This window comes from Phascolarctos cinereus, unplaced genomic scaffold (assembly GCF_003287225.1).
Source record: "Phascolarctos cinereus isolate Bilbo 61053 unplaced genomic scaffold, phaCin_HiC Scaffold_5;HRSCAF=322, whole genome shotgun sequence".
NCBI classification, from domain to species: domain Eukaryota; kingdom Metazoa; phylum Chordata; class Mammalia; order Diprotodontia; family Phascolarctidae; genus Phascolarctos; species Phascolarctos cinereus.
The window spans coordinates 383,160,188-383,183,649 of record NW_027555958.1 but is presented as its reverse complement, the minus strand read 5'-3'; the positions used below and the strand labels follow the sequence as shown (position 1 = coordinate 383,183,649).

Sequence of the window (23,462 nt, the reverse complement as noted above, 5' to 3'; positions counted from 1 at the left end):
TCTTGGATCATTGTATTGATCAGAATAGCCACGCCATCCACAGTTGATCATAAAATATTGCCTTTACTGTGTACAATGTTTTCCTGGTTCTGCTCACTTCACTTTGCATCAGTTCATATAAGTCTTCCCAGGTTTTTCTGAAGCCATCCTGCTAGTCATTTCTTATAGCACAATAGTATTCCATTGTAATTATATACCACTTCACATCCTTGTGACATCATCCAGATGCGGCCCTTCAAAATTTCCTTTGCTGCATTTTCTTTCATGTCCACTTCCATTTCTCTGGCTGCATTCACTTTGGATTTGACTTCTCTACCTTAGTCCCCAGTAAACTCATCATTGGGAAATCTCACCATCTTATAAGATTGCATCAGCCTTGGTACTCACACCTCACTGATACCCTCTGCCTCTGATTGGAGGGTGGAACCATGAGTTCCTAATTCTCCATTTAAGGAGGGAAGGTAAATGTGGCATTTCAGACATCTCATTTCACATCTAGCTGCACTTAATTTGGACCTGACTTTCAGTCCCCAGGTACCTTCCCCATCCTACCTCCTTTCAGTTTTCTTTGATGTGTTGCCTTCTCCACTAGATTGTAAGCTCTTTGAGGGCAGGGACTTTTTTGTATTGTATCCTCAAAAGCTTAGCACAATACCTGGCACATAGTTGGCACTTAATAAACGTTTATTGATATGATGTGAAGCCCACTAACTGTGGGTGTATCCCAAGGCTCTGTCCTAGGCCCTTTTCTTTTTCTCTCTCTATTCTCATGCGAAGATATCAGCTCTCACGGGTTCAATTATCACCTCTATACAGATGATTCCAAAATGTACTTATTCAATCCTAGTCTTTTTCCTCAGCTCCTGACCTACCTCACCAACTATATGATCCATAGGAATCTCAAACTAAGAATGTCCAAAATGGACCTCATTATCTTTCCCTCCAAATCTACTCACCCTTCTCCTGAACTTCCCTACCACTATCAAGGGCACTACTATCCTTCTAGTGACGCAAGTTTGCAACCTCAGTGTTATCTGAGATTCCCCTCTCACTCCATATATTCAATCAATTACCAAATCTCATAATTTTTCTCAACGCTATTTCTCACATACATTCTATTCTCTTCATTCATACCCTAGTTCAGACCTTTATCTCTTCTCATCTGGACAATTGCAACAGATTTCTAACTGGACTGCCTACCTCAAGGCTCTTCCTCATTCTAATCCATTCTTCACATAACTGCCCAAGTGATTTTCCTACAGTTCAGGGCTATGTCATGCTCTCCCCAAGCCCTAAATAAACTTCAGTGGCTTCATTTTACTTCTGAGATCTGTTTGGCACTTAAAGCTCTTCAAAACCTGGTTCTCCTTCAAACTTTTCCAGTCTTTTAACACATTACTCCCCTCTCCACAATTGGCCTTTTTACTGCTTACTTCCTAACATACAACGCTCACTCCATCTCTTACACTTTTCACTAGCTACCTCCCATGCCTAAATTGTTTTTCCTTCTAACTTTCACCTTGTGGAATCCCTGGCTTCTGTTGAGACTCAGCTTATGCATCACCTCCTCCAGGAGGCCTTTCTCAGTCCTTCCAGCTACTAGTGCCTTCCCTTTTAAGGCTTCCTTCCATCTACTCTCTATATTGTGTGTACCCATTTATGCATGTGTCATCTCTCTCATTAGAATGTATATGCATGTTTAGAAGAGTCAATTTTATTACAGCAAAATAATCAAAATGATTTTCATGAATTAGGGAAAGGGCTAAACGGACATCAATAAAATAGAAAAACAATATAGTGACATTTCTGATCCAGACAAGATTTATTAATAACATTTTGGTTACAATATTTTACAATTACACACATGATTCCGAATAGCAAAATACACATTTCAAAACCCATTCAAATACAGGGACAATTATTTGAGAATATAAATACATACAAAAAATTTACAAAGCCTTTAAAAAGTTCTAACTGATATAATCCTGGGTTTAGACAAGATGAGATAAAGATTAAAATAATGAATGTGAAGACAAAACCTGCCTTAGAGAGGTCATATGAAATAGTAAATTACTATGCTGATATTTTAAGAGGCACACTAAATGTGTGCTACTTCTAAGCAAAAAATAAAGCATGCAAAAATATCCAGACTTCTGAAAAACTTGGAAGGTGAAATTACAATATAAAGCATTTATAAAAAATATCATATTAAGGTTTAGAAAAAAAAATACAGCTCAAATGCAACAAAGCCAATTCAATTTGGCACATGTTGAAAATAACATTCATATCATGTAATGACTAAGGTATAATGGCAGAAGCTCGTTGGAAGTCTCCCATTAATAAAGCAATTATCAGATACATGCATTATACCAAATAGCCAATTTCTGCAAGACAAGTAATGTGTCATACCAGGATATAAAAAAAAGGCAAAGTGCTTGTGTTGTTTAAAAGAATTGCTTTCCAGGAACTGTTCAATATCATGAAAATGGTATCTTCAGCCCAACCACACAGAACCACAAATTACCTACATTTTTCAAGCAGTTCAAAGACATTTAATTTTATCTTTTACATAAGATCCGACAATTAAATGACCTTCTTGTTCCCATGCCCAAGTGTCTCAAGGGCTTCAGTTTCTGTCCAACTACAAATTCTTCTTTTAATCCATAATGAAACAATTGTGCCACCAGTAAAAAGTCCTACCTTTGATTCCGTAGGTTCTTTCAGTAGCAGGCTCAGATTGTGGCATCAGGATGCAATTTTTAATTAGGTATAAAAGATCTACTAAAAAGGAGAGAAAATGTCCCTCCTATTAGAATGTAGATTTGGATATTTAGGTGGAAAGGTGATTTTCTTCAGTTAACTAAATCACTGTTTAAGGAAACAAAGACTCATTTGTTATCATTCTCCAGGATAAGAAAATGAGACTCAATACCAATTATAAACATTGATGATTTAAAGAATTGGACATTCCCTCCCAAATTTTCAGAAAATGGTATCTAGAGTTTAACTTCTGACCCTATAGCTGCTTTAAAGTCATCAAGAGAAAATGTAAGACGATGATACACTAAGATAAAGGGTCCTACAAATGTATGCACAAATATATTCTATCTTTTCTTACTTGCATTAAAATTCAGACATTATCTTCATTCATAAGATCCTATAAATACTGCATAGGTGCACACACATTTTAAAAAGCAAATATGACAGAAAATTCATTCCTACTGCTTACCTAAACACTGACACTTTTAGTAAGGACTAGGAGGAAATCATTAGTATATAACAAAGTGAGAACATAAAATACATATATTTTGATAAATGTCCTTACAGCTAGGGAAAATTAGGAAAGCTCCTGAGTATTCTATTGATGCAAGTCCTCAAGAAGAATAATAGCTACAATGCAATTTAAATTACCAGAGCTAAGTTCTCATTAGCCACCCCCTTAAAAGGCATATTCCTGTTATTGTCAAGTTTTCACAAACCCTTCTTAGCTGAAAAGACAAGATATACATACACATTTCACCAACTGCTCATATTTCCAACCTTTAAAGAATCAGTAAATATAGCTAATAAATCAGTGAATAGGTATTTCAGTTAACAGCTAGTATCAAAACCTCAAACTCCTAACACCTCAAAGCAATGTACTTCCATCAGAGGCTAAAGACACGACCATGCATTTGGTCTTGGATTCCTTGTTCCATTTTGTCATAATATTTGGGGATTTTGCAAGAACTCACAATTAACCAAGGGCTTGTTTAATAGGTTATCTTAGATGTGCCTAACGATTTATCATCAAGGAGAAAATTGTCAAGTGACTTTGTGGGTGTCACATACAGATATTTATTTCTTTTAAAATAAAGATTCCATAATACTTTACTTTCATATGGTAAAGGTGTTCTTCAGACCCAACATAATGTTAACTGATACATTATGAACTTCTGTGAGGTACTGAGCTTTTTTTTCTTATGCAAAACTTCCTCCTACATTAACGAAGTAGTTTATCAAGTTCTTTTTCATTCTTGGGTAGTCACAAAATATATACACACATGAGTTTATACCCACTGGATAGTATTGGGTGAAAGTTCCCCTGTGCAAAGAGCAGAAGATGGAGTCTGGAGTTTATAGACATGTTTTGGTACAACTTTACTCCTAATAGATTCAGCTCCTATTAGTTTATGTTTTTCTTCATCCTCACTATTCTGTTTAGATATTTCCTTGGGTTTTAACAAGTCAAGTCTTTCTTCAGATTCAAAATCCAAGAGAAATGATTTCGCCAGAGACTGTAATCCCCTGGAGGCAACATCAGATATTCTATCATCATAGGTATTCGTTGAATCAGAAAGTGATGTAAACAGACTGAAGTTATCATTAAAATGCCTGGACAAGTTGCAAATATTTTCAACACAACTCTTGAGCAGAATAACATCACCACAGGATCCTAATCCTATGTAGGAAAAAAAGCAAACTAATTAATTCTTAAGTTTCTTAGACATTTCTAATATTTATATAATAGCAATGATTTTTTTAGGTTAAATATAAGGTGAGTGCATCAAGACATTTAAAAATGATAGGAAGGAATGGTCCTTGTTATCAGTTTTATTAGTTAACAAGGAATTATTTATTAAATATTTATTAGTTAGCAAAGACTATTTCTTGCTAACTAGTAAATCTTTGTCTCTGCAGTACAAGTCACTCCATAGCCACCTTTAATTATATGGGCTTTTATTATCTGAATAGAAATCATTAAATATCACAACTAATACCCAGACTTAGTTCATATCACTCCTGTACTTCAAGGTGTAGATAACACTTGAGCTGAACATTGAAGGAAGAAAAAGATTCTGAAAGGCAGGAAGGAAGACAGAGTATATTCCAGGTATTGAAGGATAGCTTGAATGAATGCACAGAGGTGAGAGGTGTCAGGTTGACACCAGACTAGTAGTCTAGTTTGACTGGAATGCTGAGTACGTAAAGGGGAATAATGGCAAATATGGCTGGGAATGTAGACTAAAGTCATATCATGGAGGTTTCAACTATCAGGATGAAGAGTTTGTATTTTATCCTACAGACCAGTGGTGTCAGGTTCAAATAAAAATGAGGCCACTAAACTGTACATAAGGAACTCTATAGGTGCATATTAACTTAGAAAACTATATATTAACATTATGTACATTTTATTGTATTTTTATTTATTTTGCTAAATACTTCTCAATTGTAATCTGTAATATGGGTCTAGTGGCAGTTAGCCATATTGTGGGCTGCATGAGGTCGCAGCTATGTGTGTGGGGGACATTTCTGCTCTAGACATCAGTAAACCACTGAAGATTGCTAAGCAGGGGAGAGACATTATCATGCTTTTGCATTAGGGAAGATTACTAGAGAAGAAACAGACTGGAGGCAAGAAGACCAATTAGAACATTATGACAGACCAAGTGAGAGGTGAAAGTCTAAACTGGTATGACAACATGAGTAAAGAAATGGAAGTGGAACTGGTAACTGACTGGATATAGAAGATGAGGGGAAAAGAAAAATCACAGAGAATATTGAGGTCAGGAGCTTGGGTGACTGGAAGGATGTTAGTACCATCAACAGAAAAAGGGAAGTTAAGAGGAGGGATAGGTTCAGGAGGAGAGAAATTTAGTTGTTTTGGGCATTTGGAATTTGAGGTACTGGTGGGACATCCAGAGAGACATGCCTAGTTAGGAGTTGTATGACTACACGTATACATTTGGGATTCATCTGCAGAGAGGTAAAATTTAAACTTATGAGAGTGCATGACATTTTAAAGGAAGAAACTATAGGGAAGAGGGCTAAGGTCTCAGCTCAGGGGAAGCCTAAGAAGTGAAAGAGGCTTATAAACCAGAGGAGGAAAAAAGGAAACAGTCAGATAGGTAGGAGAAAATCAGGAGAGTGCTGTCACAGATATCAATTAAGGAGAAAAGATGCAGGAAAATGAGTTGTCAACAGCATTAAATGCTGCCAAAAAAGTCAAGCAGGAAGAAGGCTGGAAAAAAAAAACAACCAAAACTAACAGATTTAGCATTTTAAGAATCTACTAGTAACCATTAGAAACAATATTAATAAAATGGTAGACTTAAAAAGCCAGAGTGCAATGAATTGAGGAAAGAATGCATACTAAGGAAGCGGAGGCCACACTTTCCCCTATTTTTTCAGAAGTGAAGTAGAACAAAAGCATGAAGATACTGCAGAGTTAATTCCAGGTTTTTTGAGGATAAGGGAGATGAGTAGCAGGTGCTAAATAAATTAAAAGTTGAAGTGGAAATGGGTATCAATTAATATTATGTCAATTATGTCAGTAACTATACTTGAAATTAAAGTTGATGAAGGTAAGCAAGAGTCAGCTACTACTGAAAGGATTAATGAAAGTGGAAGACAAGTGCGCTTACAATAAGATGTTTTGATTAAAACAATGAATCTCATTTGGGGTAAATACCTTTCAATGTAGAAATAACAATTTGACTAATTTGCTCTAAGCAATGCTTCAACTTCAAGAATTCTGTAGCAAGATTAATTAGCTTCTTCACATCTTGATATACTGACTCCTCTTCTTTAACTTGAACTCTAAAATCCTTCTGTATTTATAAAGCAAAGTTTATTGAAAATATGCAGTAGAATGACAAAGCAGTAAAACTTTATCAAAATGACTTTCAAGGACTATAATCGTATCACTGTTAAGTAGTTTTGAAATCAAATTGTGCAACAATACTTTGAATGTTAAGAAATGTCAAGATAAAATTATAAAGCTATGCTTCAAATGAAATAAGAATTCCCTCTTAAAATTTAACTTAAGCTGTTTTATATTATTCTGTAACAAAAAAGTTGTCTTTAATGAAAAAATGGAGAAGGGATAGTGGAAGAATGCTGAGGTAGTAGAAGGATAACTTTGCTATCTGACTTGGCAAGGAAAATCTTTATTATTATAAGATGACACTTGTAAGACGCCTACTAAACCAATATAAATGAACTGAGGTCTTCTGATCTTCATAAAAATTTAACATTGATAGGTCAATTTAATATAAACTTCCCTTGTACATTTACAGAGAAACACAATATTGGAGCTAGTAGGGACCTTAAAGATTGACCAATCCAACCCCATCACTTGACAGAGAAGGAAGTAGAAGCCCAGAAAAGATTAATAACCGGGAGGTAGGTGCTATTATTATCCCCATTTTATAGATGAGGAAACTGAGGCAGATGGAGGTGAAGTGACTTGCCCAGGGCCATGCAGCTAGTAGGCATCTGAGTTCATATTTGAACTTAGGTTTTCCTGACATCAGGCATGGTGCTCTATCTACTGCACCACCTGCTGTCTAGTAGGAAGCAAAATCACAAATCCTTGAAGAACTATTATAGGTGTAGGTACTTATTCTTATACTCAAGAATAATTCCAAGAAATGAGTCCAAATGGAAAAGAAGTCTAGCTAACTACATGACTGGAGACAGATTTATATTTTCTGGGTCACAGGGTGAGAGCTCTTGCTTCCAGGTCAAGAAGTACTCCAATCTATGCCCACACTCAAGCCCTAAATTCTCTTCCCTTTCCCAGAAGTACCCAGGGTAGATTACATTTCCATCCTAACTGCTAACAGTCCTATTTTTACCACTGCTTTCCTGTTCTATGGCTTTAAGGAATAGCCATTTATATTAAATCTTTTATTTTAATCTGCTTTCAACAGATTAAATAGTATATATAATAATACATATATATATATATATATATATATATATAGTATATATAGTTTTTCTTTAAACACATATCCTGATGGCACCTGTAAGTCCCATTGTTAATACATATGTGTTGTTTAAAATATTGAGTGTCAATCTACAATCTTCTCATTAATATATCACTCCACAATCAATTTATGTTTTTTCATCTTTGTTTATGAAATTTAAGAATTTAAAAAAGAATTTAATGGTTTTCCTAATTCACTTATGCTCTTTATATACCTACATTATTCACAACTCCCTTTTTTATCCTATGATTTCTTTGCAGAAAAAGCTGACTGAAACACTCTACACAGGTAGGAAATTATTATCCTTGACTGATATCCCTTCTAAGATTCATGCTATGTATTTAAAACTGTTGAACAGAAATAATTCAGGAAAGTTAAAAAATTATGCTTCAATTAAATAAAAAAGAAAATCAACTAAAATAAATTACAGTATTGATTGAGAAAAATTTAAAGTTTCTCTTACCTTTTTCCAATCAGTAATGGTATTTCCAAAGGATCTGATCAATGCCACAGCATTAGTTTTCATCTTTTCTATAACCTATAAAGGAATTGTAGTATTTAGATATAGAAATGACAAAAACTACATAATCACAGATTCTTTACCTGGAAGGAGGTGATGTTGGTGTGATAAAAATAAAACAAAACCCATTAGCCAGGAAATCAGGATATCTCGGTTCCAGTCCTGGTTCTCGAATGTTGTATGACCTTGCATAAAGCACCTCACTTTTCCTGGGCTTCAGTTTCCTCAATCCATAATAATAGTGGATTAGGCTAAATTAGTGGTATCTAACTCCAACAGAAAGGGATCTTTGTGGCCTGCATATTGACTTAGAAAACCACAAAATGCTATCATTTGTTTTGTATTGTATTTGTATTTATTTTGGGAAACATTTATCAATTATATTTTAATCTGGTTCCCCCTCTACTCAGCCAGTGGTCAAAGAATTTGACACATCTGAGCTAGATGATCTCCAAAGTCCTTTCCACCTCTAAAACTCCATTATTTTATCATTTTATTCTAGATCATCTAGTTCAGACACTGCCTCCAAACATAACACAAACTAGGCAAGAAAGATAGATAGACTGAACAAGACCAATACCGTTACAACTATTGCTGCAACCAAAATCACTGCATAATGAAAAGACTCCCAAATCCCAATAAATGGGCTATTCATTCTGAATCATATTCAATATGATGTCAATGCTTTGATGATTTAATAAATCTAGGATCTCAGTATGGGGCACAACTCTTTTGATGCAGATCACAACTTTTCCATCCATCCTTTCTCTCCATTCATGCAATTCTTTCTACATTCTTCACTGAATCCTCCATAAAGGATTCACTAAAAAAACTGAAGACCTTCCTCTGGTTCTTTAATATCTTGGGGGAACCAATGTAAATATTAGTTTTAAGTATCTACTCATCTTTTAACTTCTAGTATGTGAACCTGTGTCCTTTATTAATTGTAAACATGGTCAAAATTAGAAATCCTAATGCAAAGAGGCAAATTTGAACACGTAGCCATCAGTAAGATTTGATGGAATGGGGCTTATGCCTGGAATATGGCTCTGGAAGTGTATCCCTTATTCAAAAGGAAAAAATGGATAAAGAGGTAGGCTGAAGAAACAATATATAGTAAGCATTGATAATTTTGTGAGAAAACTCACTAACAGAAGAAGGAAATATGCTAAAAATAGGTAAAAAAAAATAATAGAGGGGGAAACGACAGTGATACAGTTGTGGGAGTATACTACAGAATATGTGGAGAACCAGGTGTTCCAAAAGTTTTAGTTCAGTCCATGGCTATGACTTCCAGGACACCCTACATAACAGTGATGGAATATCTGAGTTAAACAAATATTTGTTGAAGTTCTTTTTCTGCAAAAGCTAAGTAGTTAAGTAATTCTTGGTTATCCTTCAAAAGGTAATGAAAGTGATAAAGTAAATCGCTATTTTGAAGCTGATTCTGACCATGAAGGAAGAACTTTAGTTGTTGAAAGAGAATGATGGGGTGTGCGTGTGTGTGTGTGTGTGTGTGTGTGTAGGGGGGGAACAGTAGGTAAGGAGGGAAGTGACTATACTAACTTAGAATATGTAATACAGAAGGAGAGAGAAGCCATTACCTTCTTTCTCAAATTCTTCCCTTTTTCAAACTTCCCTGCTACTGTTGAGAGTACCATCATTCTTCCAGTCACCCAAGCTCACAACCTAGGTGTCATCTCCAACTCCTCACTCTCTCTCACTTCCCATATTCCATCCATTGCCAAGTCCTGTCAATTCCACCTTTGCAATATTTCTCATATATGCTCACTTCTCCCCTCTGACACTGACACCACAATGCCAGGCACACAGTAAGCACCTGAATGCTTCTTGACTTGACTATGTATATGAGAGACATAGTCTAGATTTTTTGGAGAGACTCTAGAAAATTCAGGAAAAAGAATCAGTCTGACTTTATGGTAAAAAGTCTGCAGGGGAAATCAACTCAAGAGAGATGGCAAATTCTTAAGAAAGAAATTCAGAAAATAAAACAAAAAACAATTTTAACGAGAAAGAAAAGGGACTCTGTCTAAAGAGACTGAAGTAGATGCACAGGTAATTCACTGACCAACTTGGATTTTAAAAAGAAATGAACAGATGAGAATAAGGACAAGTGAAAGAAGACGAAACGTGACATAATCCTACCAGGACAGGGTCAGAAGCCCTAAAGCTCAGAAACAGCTTGGGCTGCTGATCATAAAAAATAATAAAAAAGAGCTTCATGTAGAAACAAAGAAGGGACAGAACACCTATATGAAGCAACTGAGATGTGACAATGGCCAATGGAGAGAATACAGAACCATTCTACTCTTTTCTTCTGTTCTCCCTTTTAAGAACAAAGATCTTTAAACTGGAAAGAACAAAATTAAAAAGGTTAATAGGAGATGAAGCCCAAAAGAGGTGAGGAACAGCCAGCTCCCCTTGATGAGTTCTGGTAACCTAATCCAGATGAATTATATCCCAGAGCACTGAAAGAATCTGCAGGTGTGATTGCTGAGTCAATGTCAGCACAGAATAGAAAGGAGAGGGGTCACCAGACTGAAGAAAGACAAGTTATGACCTGATGCTCAAAAAGGATGAGAGTGTAAAATCTACAATCTATAAATAAGTCAATGAGCTTAATTTTGAATCCAGGCAAAATTTTAGACGGTATTATTGTTATTAGTCCATACCTATGATATCATCAATATATGCAGAGGCAGTTAAATGGCACAGTAGATAAAGTTCTGGGCCCGGAGAGTCAGAAAGACCTGAGTTCAAACCTGGCCTCAGATACTTACCAGTTGTGTGACACTGAGTAAGTCACTTAACCTGTTTGCCTTAGTTTCCTTATTTGTAAAATGAGGATAATAATAGCACCTACTTCTCAGGGTTGTTGTGAAGACTGAATGAGATAATAATCACAAAGGGCTTAGTATAGTGCCTGATACTATATAAATGATAGTTATTATTATAAGCAATTCCCAGGGGCTAGTTTCACATACCAATACAAATCATCAACTGTTGTACAACTTACGGTGTTAAAGCACTGCCCTGGGCACTGAGAAGTTAGATAACTTGCCTAGGGTCATATAGCCAATTAAACTTGGGGGTGGGGCACAGGGAAAGGAGAGGAATGACTTGAATCCAGTTCTTTCTTATTCTGGATCTGGCTATTTGTCTAGACACTATTTGTCTAGAACACATTATTAAAGGGATAGTTTGTTAATACCTAGAAAGGACAGTGATGACTTCTTCTTTCAATGGGGTTACTGGAGTGACAGATTAGGAAAACGCTATAGACATTACCTCAGCCTCAAACAACACAAGTGAAGAGGTTTAAAAAAAATGTATAAACAGGATAGTCTATATATTGTCTATATATACCTCTTTATCAGGTACAAATTCCCCTTTAATTGGGTCAAGGCAACAGATTAACTAACCAAACAAGCAAATCACACACCTAGGGCTTAAATAATGGGAGAAATATCAGCAGTTGTTCAGGCCAGGTCAGCAGTGGAGGACTCCAGGCTCAGGCACACCCAGGGGAGGTATCTAGCTAAGACTGAGAGAAACATTCTGGAGTACAAGTCACCCAAGAAAGGAGAGGCTATACTTGTGAACAGAGAGAGACACACTAAAGAAAGATAGCTGAGAGACAAAGAGTCTTCAAAGAGCACAACATGACCTCTTGTACCAGAAAACATGCTTGCTAGAGACTAAGGCCTTCCAGTAAACAAGAATCAAGAATTCATCCTTGGGCCACATGTTTTCAACATGTATGATTCGCTAGTAGTGTACATAGCGTAAGGGGAACGCAGAGTCTAGTACAAACATTTAAGGCTGGGAAACTGGGGCACGTTTGTAGGCAATAGGAAAGGTGCCATTAGATAAGGAAAAACTGAAGACAAGAAAGAAGGGGATGATCCAAAGAGCTGCTTCCTCTAGGAGCCAGAGGGGATGTTACCAAGCACTCAAGGAGAGGCACTAGCCTTGACAAGAAGGGCCAGTTCTTTATAAGTGACTATAGCAAAGGAGGAAAGAATGGGGAATGATGTAGAAGGGTTTGGAAGTATAAAACAGGGAAGTAAGAGACTTGTTCCGCTTGGGCCCAAAGGGCAGAACTAGGAGCAACAGGCAGAAGCTACAGAGAGGCAGAATTGGGGTTAATTCAAGGAAAAATTTCCTAACAATTATACTTGTCCAAAAGTGAAACAGGCTGCCTGGAAAGGGAATGGATTTTCTGTCATCAGTGCATTGAAGCGCAGACTGATGACCACTTGTACTTTGAAGAAAACTAGGAAGTCTAAGAAATGGAGGAGAAAAGGGAGCACAGAGCACAGCTCACACAAAAGCAAGACATAAAGTGTCAGGTGTGAGGACCTTAAATGGTAAACAATGGAATTAGTATATGATTCTGGAGGAAGAGGAAGACACTAAGGGAGTGTTAAGCTCAGACCTAAGCTTTAGGAATGTCACTTTGGCAGCTATGTGGAGAACAGCCAGGAGAAGAGAGATTTAAGGGAAAGAGACTCCTTAAGAGACTATTGCAATAACACAGGCAACAGATGATGAGGGCCTGAACTAGAGCGGTGACTATGTGAATGGAAATAAGGGAACATATGAAAGAGATGTGGAAACAGCATCAATACTTGGTAAGTGACTGGATATGTGGGGTCAGGGAGAATGAAGATTACAGCATAACACTGAGATAGCAAGCCTGAATAACTGGGACAAGGGTAGTGCCTTTGACCACAATAGGCAAGGTCAGAAGAGGAACTGGCGGGGAGAGGAGGAAGGAGAGAAATAGCACGTTTGGGGCAGGGTGAGTGCCTATAAGACATTCAGTTGCAAATATTCAATAGGAAGCTCTGGACTTAGACTATAGAAGGAATGGCAAACCATTCCAGTATTTTTGCCAAGAAAACCCCAAATGAGGTCACAAAGAATTAGACACAACTGAAAAACGACCTAACAACAAAAAGACTATAGAGAGCACTAGGAGTCAAGGGCACAGAGATGGGGTAGAGAAGGTGAGGAGAGGGAGAGAACTGGAGCGAGCAGCGGGCTGGGAGGGGGAGAACAAGGCTGATAAGAGAAGAGAACGCTAATATTAGAGTGTGTGATATGCGTGATGATCCAGCAAAGAGAATGAGGAGTAATGAGACGAGTAGGAGAAGAACCCAAGAGACAACCGTGTCATAAACATTCAGAGGAAAAGAGTACTCAGAAAGAGAAAGTAATCCAATGGTACCAAACGCTGCAGAGAAATCAGGAAGAACGAGAATTGGAAAAAAGGCCGTCTCATGTGGCAAGTAAGAGATCGTTAGGAACATCTGGAGAGCAGTTTCAGCTCAGGGGAAAAGGTGAGAAGACAGAATTCAAAAGATTGAAAAGTGACTGAGAGGAAAGTGAAGACAATGGATACAGACAGCTTTTTCTAAGAATTCAGATGTGACATGGAGAAGATTTATAGGATATCAGTTTGAATATCTGGTAGGGTCGTATTAAGGTCTTTTTTTTTTTTTAACAATGAGAGACACCTGGACATGTTTGTAGGCAACAGGGAATGAACCAACACAAAAGGAGAGACTGAAGATCAGAAAGACAAGAAGAGATGACTGTCCTGTAGAAGGCAGGAAGGAAATGAGTCAAGGTTCATGTAGAAGGGCTGGCTTTGTTGAAGAAAGGCCTATGTCTTTATAGAGTTTTGCACAGTACCTGGCATATAGTAGGCACTTAACAAATATTGATTAAGTAATCAAGGAGAGAATGGGAGATAATGTCAATGAGTTTTGAGAGGTGGAGAAGGGAAAAAGAGGGAGCCTGAAATACAGCAGAAAGTCTCCAACCTGTTGGGCAGATCCTCTATGAAAATCTATGGAAAGATGAGGAAAATAATCACACAGGATAAAGTGTAGGTTGGTTGTGATCTGTATTGATGGAAGGAGTACAAACATTTATGAGCTCACAAATCTGATGAAGTATAAGTAGCTTATTAAAATGTTATAATTATTATATAACATAATCAAGTAACAACTAAATGAATTTACCAATACTGTTGAGTAACATTTAAAATACAGAAAGGTCATTTTTGCTACAAATGTGAAAATAAAATATTTATGTCATTTAATTCATTCGAATATATTTTGTCTGTGCCTAATATACGAAAGGCACCTTCCACTAAAGTCCTATTCTAATGTTTCATCATAGTGTAGATTGTATTCTCAAAGACTGTAGAGCAGAGGAGCATAAATTCTGGAAAGTACTGCTAAGCTAGAAAAATGTGGAGTATGGGCCTAGCAATGGACTATGTGGTTTTGTGTAAGGTCTAGCTTAGACAAATTATCTTTAAAAGTTATCTCTAAACTGTGAGAAAGCTTCAGGATAGGACTTTATTTGGAGAATGATCTATCATGATATAATGAAAAAATGTGCCAATTAAAGGCACTCATTAAAGATTTGCTGATTCATGAGTTGAGATACTACAGCCAATCTTTAAAAATGGAGTTTCCAGAAAAATCAAAATGTTATAATAATGAAATGTATTTCTATTCTCATAGTTCAATCAATTAACAAATATCTATATAATAAAGCATTCATATAAACTTGTCACAAAAAACAAAGGCCTAATAAACTTATGTTCCCCTATAATGTGTCAAGTGAAGAGTTAACAATGTAGGAGGTATTTGAATACCATGAGTTTTAACAGGTCTGAGAAGGGATGCTTTTAAATAGATTCACTCATTACAAGAAAAATGAAAGCATTAGGATGCTACACTGAAATTTTTCATCACTAGATCTGACCTATATTTTCCTAACTGCTACTGCCTAGACTATCTGTCGACAAATTATTGCTAGGATAATATTATTATTCTTATGTTAGTTTTCATTTAAAAGCCTTTCTGTTTTACCATACTAGCATATCTTTTGAAAACTGCTTAAAATTATTTTTGTCCAGTACCACTTGTAGTACTTTTTTGATCAGACAAGGTAGAAAAAAACAAAACAAAAAGAGCAGCCACAAAATGGGCACTAGGTGGCACTGCTACATTTCAATTCCAGAAGTTGTGTCCACATTACTAAGAAAGGACATAACAAAATCCAGCAGAATGATTACAGAAAGGAGGAGAGAGCTACAACTAAAGTTGCAGGACAAAATGCTACTGTGACAGCAATAATATTGGCCTTCTAAAATCACACCTTAAAAAAATGTAGAAACTCTACAATTAATCAGTGTCTTCTGCAAGAAAATAATCCAACTGTACACATTTCTAAAGGAATAAATTATTCTCACTGTTAACTATCAAATTTGTGATTACAGCCAGTTCTTGCTTAACTGTTCTGCAGACTTCCCACTGCCCTCTCCTCTGGCCCTGTCCTCTTCTGGACTCTGCTGAGGCAGCCAGAGGGGCTTCAGGGACTGGAGCATAAGACCCCTGGTAAGAGGCTGCACTGGCACCTTCTGCTGCTGCCATCACCGCAGTCCCAGCTGGTCTGCAGCCTGCCAGGATGTCGAATTTTCCTAATATAAATTTACATAATCAAGAACTTTCTGTATAGGACACTCTACTTGGCTTTTATTACAACTTTATAATCAGTAAAAATTTTCTTTCATCTTACCTTATTTTGTGGGCATTGTCCTAAGAGTTCAAGTTCGTGCTGAAGCTGCCTCATTTTCTCAAGTCCAGAATCCAAAAGAATGTTCATACCAAACCTCACTCCATCACAAATGGCATTTATGAAATCCTCCTAAAAATTTATTCATTAAAAATCAAATACTATTTTATATTTTTTTTAAATTATTATAGAATGGTTTCATTGGAATTTACAGATACTTTTAAGGACCATAATGTATTTTATAATCATTAGATAGGTAATGATAAAATAACAAGACAGTCATTAAGCTAAAGAATAAGTGACCAATGTCCTACAATATTTGTAATTAGCAAATCCTTGATTTTGAGTTTAATTGTACTTCTACTGAGAAGAATTATTTATTAGTTTAAATAGAGTCTTATGCTTTGATGACAAATAGAAAAAAACCCATTAAATCTGCATTCTTGCTCACAGAGAGCCTGTATCAATTCAAATATATTTATAAAAATTTAAACTTAGTCCTTCTTGGGGGGAAAGGGGGAAGAACCTGTGATTCAATTGCTATGAGGAGATTTAAATGTGGAAGCTCCTCCCACCAATGCTGATCAACAACTCATCAAAAATTCAGAGTTGGATGAAAATTGCCTGTTGCCCTAAGAGGTTAAGTGACTTGACTATGATCACACATATATCAGAGAAAGTCTTTCTGACTCCAACGTTCACTATGACACACTGACTCTTACTATCATTTACTAATGACTAATGATTTTAATTAAAATAGAAGGTAGATTATCATCTTTGAAACAAATGATTAATCTTTACGAGAGTAGTAATAGGGCCTAATTTATTATCTTCTAGTTGTTTCTAATATAAAACCTATTAAGTTTTCAAAAAGGCAACAATATCTGCCTGCCTTAAAAAAGAAAGATAAAAATCATACCAAAAATAATAAACAACAGGTTTATAGGTTATAAAAAGAAAAAATCAGGATTATTCAAAACAGTTTAGAATTTAATAGTTTTGAATTTACATAATATTAACATGGTCTTAATCTTCCAATATAATGCTATATTTTGAATGAAATGAATAATCAAAGTAAATGAATACAGCGTTGACACTTCAATACTGTAAATTACTTTTCATTCATTAATTGGCTACTCTTGATTACATTCCTGATGGTAGATCATTAAAGCTAACCGGGATACAGAGATAAAGTGACTTTTTCAAAATCATACAGTGAATTAATATGGTGAATATTCTAAAGAGCGAGTTATACATAAAGATTTTAAAGTATTTTAAAGTCTTACAGCTAAACTTTTAAAATTTACATACTATATCTTTTCTAGAAAGGTAAAAAGAACTTGTCATCAACTAACAAAACTCATTACAGTAGTAACCCTCTTACATCCTCCCACGTATATGTCTTAAAAATTAATATAAGCTACTTTACCTGAAGATTCACCACTTCATCCCTATTGTTTTCTGAAAGATGCAATTTGGCTCCTTTAAGAACTGCTAACTGCCCCACATATTTTAATGCCCGTAGCATGGTTTCAATAATTTTCTTTTGAACCTCATTCACCATTGAGGAAATATCTGAACAGCACCCCTGAAACATTAACATAGATCAGCTTTATAGATTCTGAACATTAGAGATGAGAAAGCAGTGACAACAGAATTGAAGAAAATGAATTTGACAGACAATGGTACAATGACCATTTGTTGTCGTTGTTCAGTTATGTCAGTCGTGTCTAATTGTCTGTAACCCCATTTGGGGTTTTCTTGGCAAAGATACTAGAGTGGTTTGCCATTGCCTTCTCCAGATCATTTTACAGATGAGAAAACTGAGGGTTAAGTGACTTGCCTAGGGTCACACAGCTAGTAAGGATCTGAGGCCGGATTTGAACTCAGGTTTTCCTGACTTCAGGCCTGGTATTCTAGTCCCCATGCCACCTAGCTGCCCCTAACAACTTTCAGATCTAAAAAACTACACATATGTATAGAATTTTACAATTTGAATTTTCTTCTGTTTAAAAAAAGCCACTTATCCTATTTCTCTGTTTCTATGTTTTTTAATAATAAACATATGAAAGACAACATGAAATAGATGACTCACTTTGGAGTAAGGAAGATCTGGGTTCAAGTCCTACTTTTGCTACATACTGACTGTGTGACTAGGCAAGTCACTTAACAAACTTAACTGCCTCAGTTTTCTCTTTTCTTTTTTTTTTGGCTAGGCAAGCGGGTTAAGTGACTTGCCCAGGGTCACACAGCTAGCTAGTAAGTGTCATGTGTCTGAGGCCGGATTTAAACTCAGGTCCTCCTGAATCCAGGGCCGGTGCTCTATCTACTGCATCACCTAGCTGCCCCCCTCAGTTTTCTCAACAGCAAAGTGGGGATAATAATAGCACCTACCTCACAGGGATGTTGTGAGGGTCAAATGAGATAATATTTGTAAAGAGTTTAGCACAGTGCTTAAGTACATAGTAAGTACTTAGTAAATGTTGATTCTATTACATTCATTTAACCTATCAACATCCCAGACAACTCTCTAAGACCATAAAGCAGTTGCCAGTCTGCATTGGTGCAAGACATTCCTCATTGGCAGCTCCCTATTATAGGTCTATAAAAAAATAAAATGAAGATAAACTAGGTTCCTAGAGTTTATGATTTCAAGGACAGCTCATTACAAAACTAAGAAAATATTTATGTATACCTATAATTACATACCTTCATTTAAGGTCTACCCTAATGGCCCATTATGGCATGAAGGTGAGGTTGGGTTCTTGAAGCTACATTCTCAAAGGAAATGCCAGTGAAAAAGAAGCTCTGAAAGGTCCTACAAGATTGGATAGGATTCAAGGAAGGGTCTAGTGACTAACTATATCATTACTATTTAAGTATAAACCCAGTTGAATTCAGAAAGGCTCATCACCAGGTTGGCAGAAGGGCTCTAAAATTTTCAACCACTGCAATTCTCAGTCTGTCCATTTTATAGAAGTGTGATTGCTAGTATCCACGTTTAAAAAATTTTTTCTTGTTTCAGTTTGGACTTGATTTCATTAGTATAGGCAACTGCCCAACCCCATCCAGACCTGCTTTGTAACTTAGGTTAGCTAGATGCCACTGTGAGGGGCTTGTCCAAAGTCTCATAGCCAGTATGGGCCAAAATGGGGATCTGAAACCAGGTCTTCGTAAGAGGCCAGCTCCTTATCCACTACATCAAGATGGCTCTCTCCATGCACACTAGTAAAATTCCAGCTTCCTTAAGTATTAATGCATAAATATTTATATATACATAAACAAATGTACAAATGTATACCCATATGTGTTCTGTTGACACTGTCAGGGCATCCTAACAACAATAACAAGAAAAGCTCTTCATATTTGCCACTGATTTCATCTGCTGGCATTCCCCAAGGGTTAAAAGCAAACCCTTATTTTAGAATGCTACCTCAGAATGCCAGCCATGACCTCTTTTGTAGCAAATTGACAGAATATGAAATATATGCCAGCTGGGTAGAATATGCTAACCACTTTACCACACCGTAAGCAACCTAAAGGATAAAAACCGTCTCCTGCACAATGCAGTGGCTGAAAAGCATTGTATTTGAGGGCACTCAAATGCTTTCTGGAAGGGTGAGGCTGCAAAGGAGCTGCTCTCGTGCACAGGCAGATAGCGGGGTGAGAGCCCGGGTTTGTTCAGCTTCTCTCCTGACTGCTTTCCTTCCTGTGTCACATGTCCTCTTGGCCTATCTCATGTTCTTTCCTCTACCCCATACTGCATCTCATACATCTGTTACAAGTAAAATTGTTGGGTAGGCAACTTGTCTACTTACTACTAAATATTTTAACTAGTCAAAGCACAAATACATAACATTTTTACTACATCTGAAGAGAGCCCAGGCCCTATATACTAATTATGCTAATTACCTTGTTGCATGGAATTTAACTCAAAAACAGTCTTATGTTAGACTCACCCTTCAAAGAAAGCCTCTTCCAATAAAGCAAAGCTATATGTAGCAATTTTTCATAAATTTTAAGGAATATGAAATCTTAGTTGTAAATCACGAAAAACAAAAATACAAATAAACATATTAAACATAACTATTTGAACTTTTTATACAGCACATATATCAAACAAGGTAAAATATATAAATCAAATTCTAATTTATTAATTTATTTTGATTTGTCAACAATCATTTTCATAAACTTTTGAGTTTTAAATTTTTCTCCCCCTCTCCAAATTCTAATTTATATCTAAAAAAATGATTTCCAAGCCACAGGCAGTGGCCAATTTATTTCAAGAAATATTCAGTACAAGAAAATTAAAGTATAATAATAATTTGAAACATCTCTTAGAGTTGGATGTAATGGAATCTGACCAGTAATAAATGTTTGTTCAATGCTGAAGAAGGAATCAGGATTTGTTCTACTGTTTTATAACTTTTTATCATGAAGTCTATCTATTGTTATATATAAAGCTGTCCCAAGTTAATATGTCCATAGTCCCCACCACCACTTCTTTAAAGAAACTTTGCGGAATGCGGAAGAATAGAACAAAAAAATTTCTTTGATGCCATTTTAGCTATTTCAAGTACTAAAATAGAGGAGAATCCACTGATTAGGACAAGTTTGCCCATTTACCTTAAAGTCTTTTTTGAGATCAAATGATTTTGGTTCCTCAAGAAGAGTTTCTAAAGTGCCTGTATGTCAAAATTTCAAAGACAGTTTGATGTCGGGACAAATTCAGATGAACTTACCTGCAAAAACAATTGTAAGTACCCTCCCAATTTTTTAACTTCTTGTGTCAAGTCATCATCAGGTCTTGAAGTAGACTGTGGAAAATCATCAAGCCAATGTCTGGTTAGAACAACAAGTTGCTCAAAAGCAGATGTCATCTGAATACAAAATGCCTGGATTGCTCGATCAGTAGAAAAAACTACAAAAAAGTAGAACAGTGATCAGAAACAATCTCCCAATAAAAGAAGACTTTATTCTGAACAACTTCAGTACATTTTAATATTGACAAAAACAATCCATAATCACTATGACAAACAATAATTCAAATCAGAGCAAAAATGTAGAAAGTAATTGTTAAAAAGCTAAGGTGGCACTCACAGTTATCTTGACTTTCTTCATCTTGTTGTTCATAAGCTTTGGAAATGGCAGTCATACAAGAATGAATATTAAGAAAACTGGTAATTAAGCTGTCTGCCATAGTCTTTTCCTCATCATCACTTTGACTAAGGAAATCTAATGATGAACCAATCAATTCCTTGCAAATTCCAGGCAAGAAAGATTCTGTTGAGTTTGAATAAATGTTGTTTGATTTCTCCATTAAACCTACATAAATAGAAAATAATTAACAAAAAGACAGCTGTTGTACCCAGTACTCAAATTTGAAACAAATCTATCCTTTGAAGGAATAATCTAAGTATTATTACTTATTATTATTATTAAATTACTTCACTAATACTTCACAGAACCAACCCAATATAATTTTTTTATCATTACCACCTAGCTTCCTTATGTTCTTTTTCCACAAGCTGAAGCTAAAATGACTAAAGTTATACACTGGAATAAGCAACTACAATAAATACATTTACTTGTAATAATAGATTAAATTCCTCTATAGCAATAAGAATAATCCCCAATAAATGAAAACCATAGATGAGCAGCAAACCTCATTTTAACCAAACTAAATTAGCTTCCTCTCCTCTCTTATCAGAAATTTTAGCACAACTTACCATTCCCTAAATGCCTAATAAGGTACTAACAAATACACAGGAAAGAAAGCAGAAAACAAGGCAAGAATAAAATACACGCCACAAAATCAGTTACTAACAGAGCTGACTATAATACGACTAGATATATTTTATACTGGTTCCTTCCATAGCTACAAGAACAGACTGATAATAACTAAGCCCATATGTAAGCCATTTATCCAAAGGTCAGACTTTTTAGCAACCTCAATGCTATACTACAGTGATTGGAAGTAAAATAAAAACAGCCTTGAAGTAGCAGCTTCATAAACATTTTCACTAATGCTACTGAACTTTTCTTCTAATCTCTCTTACTGATTCTTATTTCACATACAATTCTTACTAACAACTTGAAGTTATCTGATGTTCCAGTTCACAGGACTAGAACACAATGAAAGCAAAAGTGACAGCTGGTAGCCTGATGTAAAGAGAGAAAAAAGAAAAACTGAGAAGCACAGAATTGTATTATTGCAAAGCATAACAACAGATGTTCCTAGTGAAGACAACAGGTCATCAAGAAAAGGTTAAATTATGCTCATTAGTCTGCCTAAGGTCCTACTTCAATGCTTCATACCAGTGTGGAAGAGACACTGCATTCTCAAAGATTATGCCAGCGAACTCAGCGGAGGATGATAAAAAATATTTGATAACATGACTTAAGTTTGAGAAATTAGAGAGGCCAAAGACTTACAGATTACTCAGAAGCCTCATGTCGTGCCTCAGGAGGCACTTAAGGGGCCCAGTGAGTAAAGCAATGGGGCCTAGTAGCATCAGTCAGAAAGATCTGAGTTCAAACCTAGCCTCAGATACTTACTAGCTGAGTGACACTGGACAAGTCACTTAAACTCTGCCTGTTTTCTCAACTGAAAAATGGGGATAATAGCACTTACCTCACAGGGCTGTTGTGAGGATAAAATCAGATAACATTTGTAAAGCACGCAGCACAGTGCCTGGCACAGGCACTAAATAAAAGTGTATTCTCTTCCCCGCTGCGTATTTATTAGAATGTTTTCTGTCAAACTTAAAAAGCTTTGGGTGCAGTCTCAGGAATAGACTAAGTATAGTATCTGGATGCCAACTTAGCTGAGAATGGTAAAGTCCATCACCAGGAGGCTACAACAATCAATGAATCAAGGAAAAAATTAAAAGAGCCCTCAGTTCTGGTGGTCTGCTGCTCCCACAGTGATGGTAATAGAAAAGGATGATGCTAAGACTCAAATAAACATTAACTGTAGATAGTCTAAATGTGAAACTCTTTGTTCAAAGACCAAAAAAAACATATTACTAGAAGAATTAAACAACATCAATATTGATAATTTCAAAGTAAATGAAACCAAAAGACAAAAGGAAATTGTACACAAACGGGAGGATAACTCATGGATTCTCCTTGGAGAAGCAAACTAAGGAGCTGATTTCATTATACACCCAAAGATAAGAGTAACTTCATTTCATAAGACACTGTGTCATCCTACCATGTAGTAGTCATGATAATTGCAGTTCATGCATCAACATACATTACATAGGATGAAAAAGTAGAGAAATTCTCTGAAGACCTTCACAAGATGCCCCAGATCAAATCAACACACACTTTGATACACAGGGACATCAAGGCAAAGGCTAGCACAGGGGAGGGTAGTGACAAATGTTTGAGAATATGGCTCAGGTTTGAGAAATTAAGGAAGCCAAAGGCGTATAGAATACTCAGAAGCCTCATATCCATAAAGCATGAACACTTCCCTCAATAAAAACAGGCAGACATTCACAGATAATTTTCTCTTGTAGTCCATAATCCATATCATTACAGCTGACTAAAAACTGCAGAGAATA

General features: G+C 36.1%; 1 protein-coding gene across 1 annotated transcript in view; it reads right to left on the bottom strand.

The window, feature by feature from the left end:
- Window positions 1-1,798: 1,798 nt before the first annotated feature.
- The window catches only part of KIF14 (kinesin family member 14), a 63,631-nt gene continuing 41,967 nt past the window's right edge, over window positions 1,799-23,462 (bottom strand). The window contains 7 exon segments of the mRNA XM_021003182.2: window positions 1,799-4,441; window positions 6,452-6,590; window positions 8,215-8,289; window positions 15,895-16,023; window positions 17,321-17,479; window positions 20,634-20,812; window positions 20,992-21,216. Of these exon segments, the coding sequence (XP_020858841.2) occupies window positions 4,050-4,441; window positions 6,452-6,590; window positions 8,215-8,289; window positions 15,895-16,023; window positions 17,321-17,479; window positions 20,634-20,812; window positions 20,992-21,216 (1,298 nt within the window). The 3' untranslated portion in view covers window positions 1,799-4,049.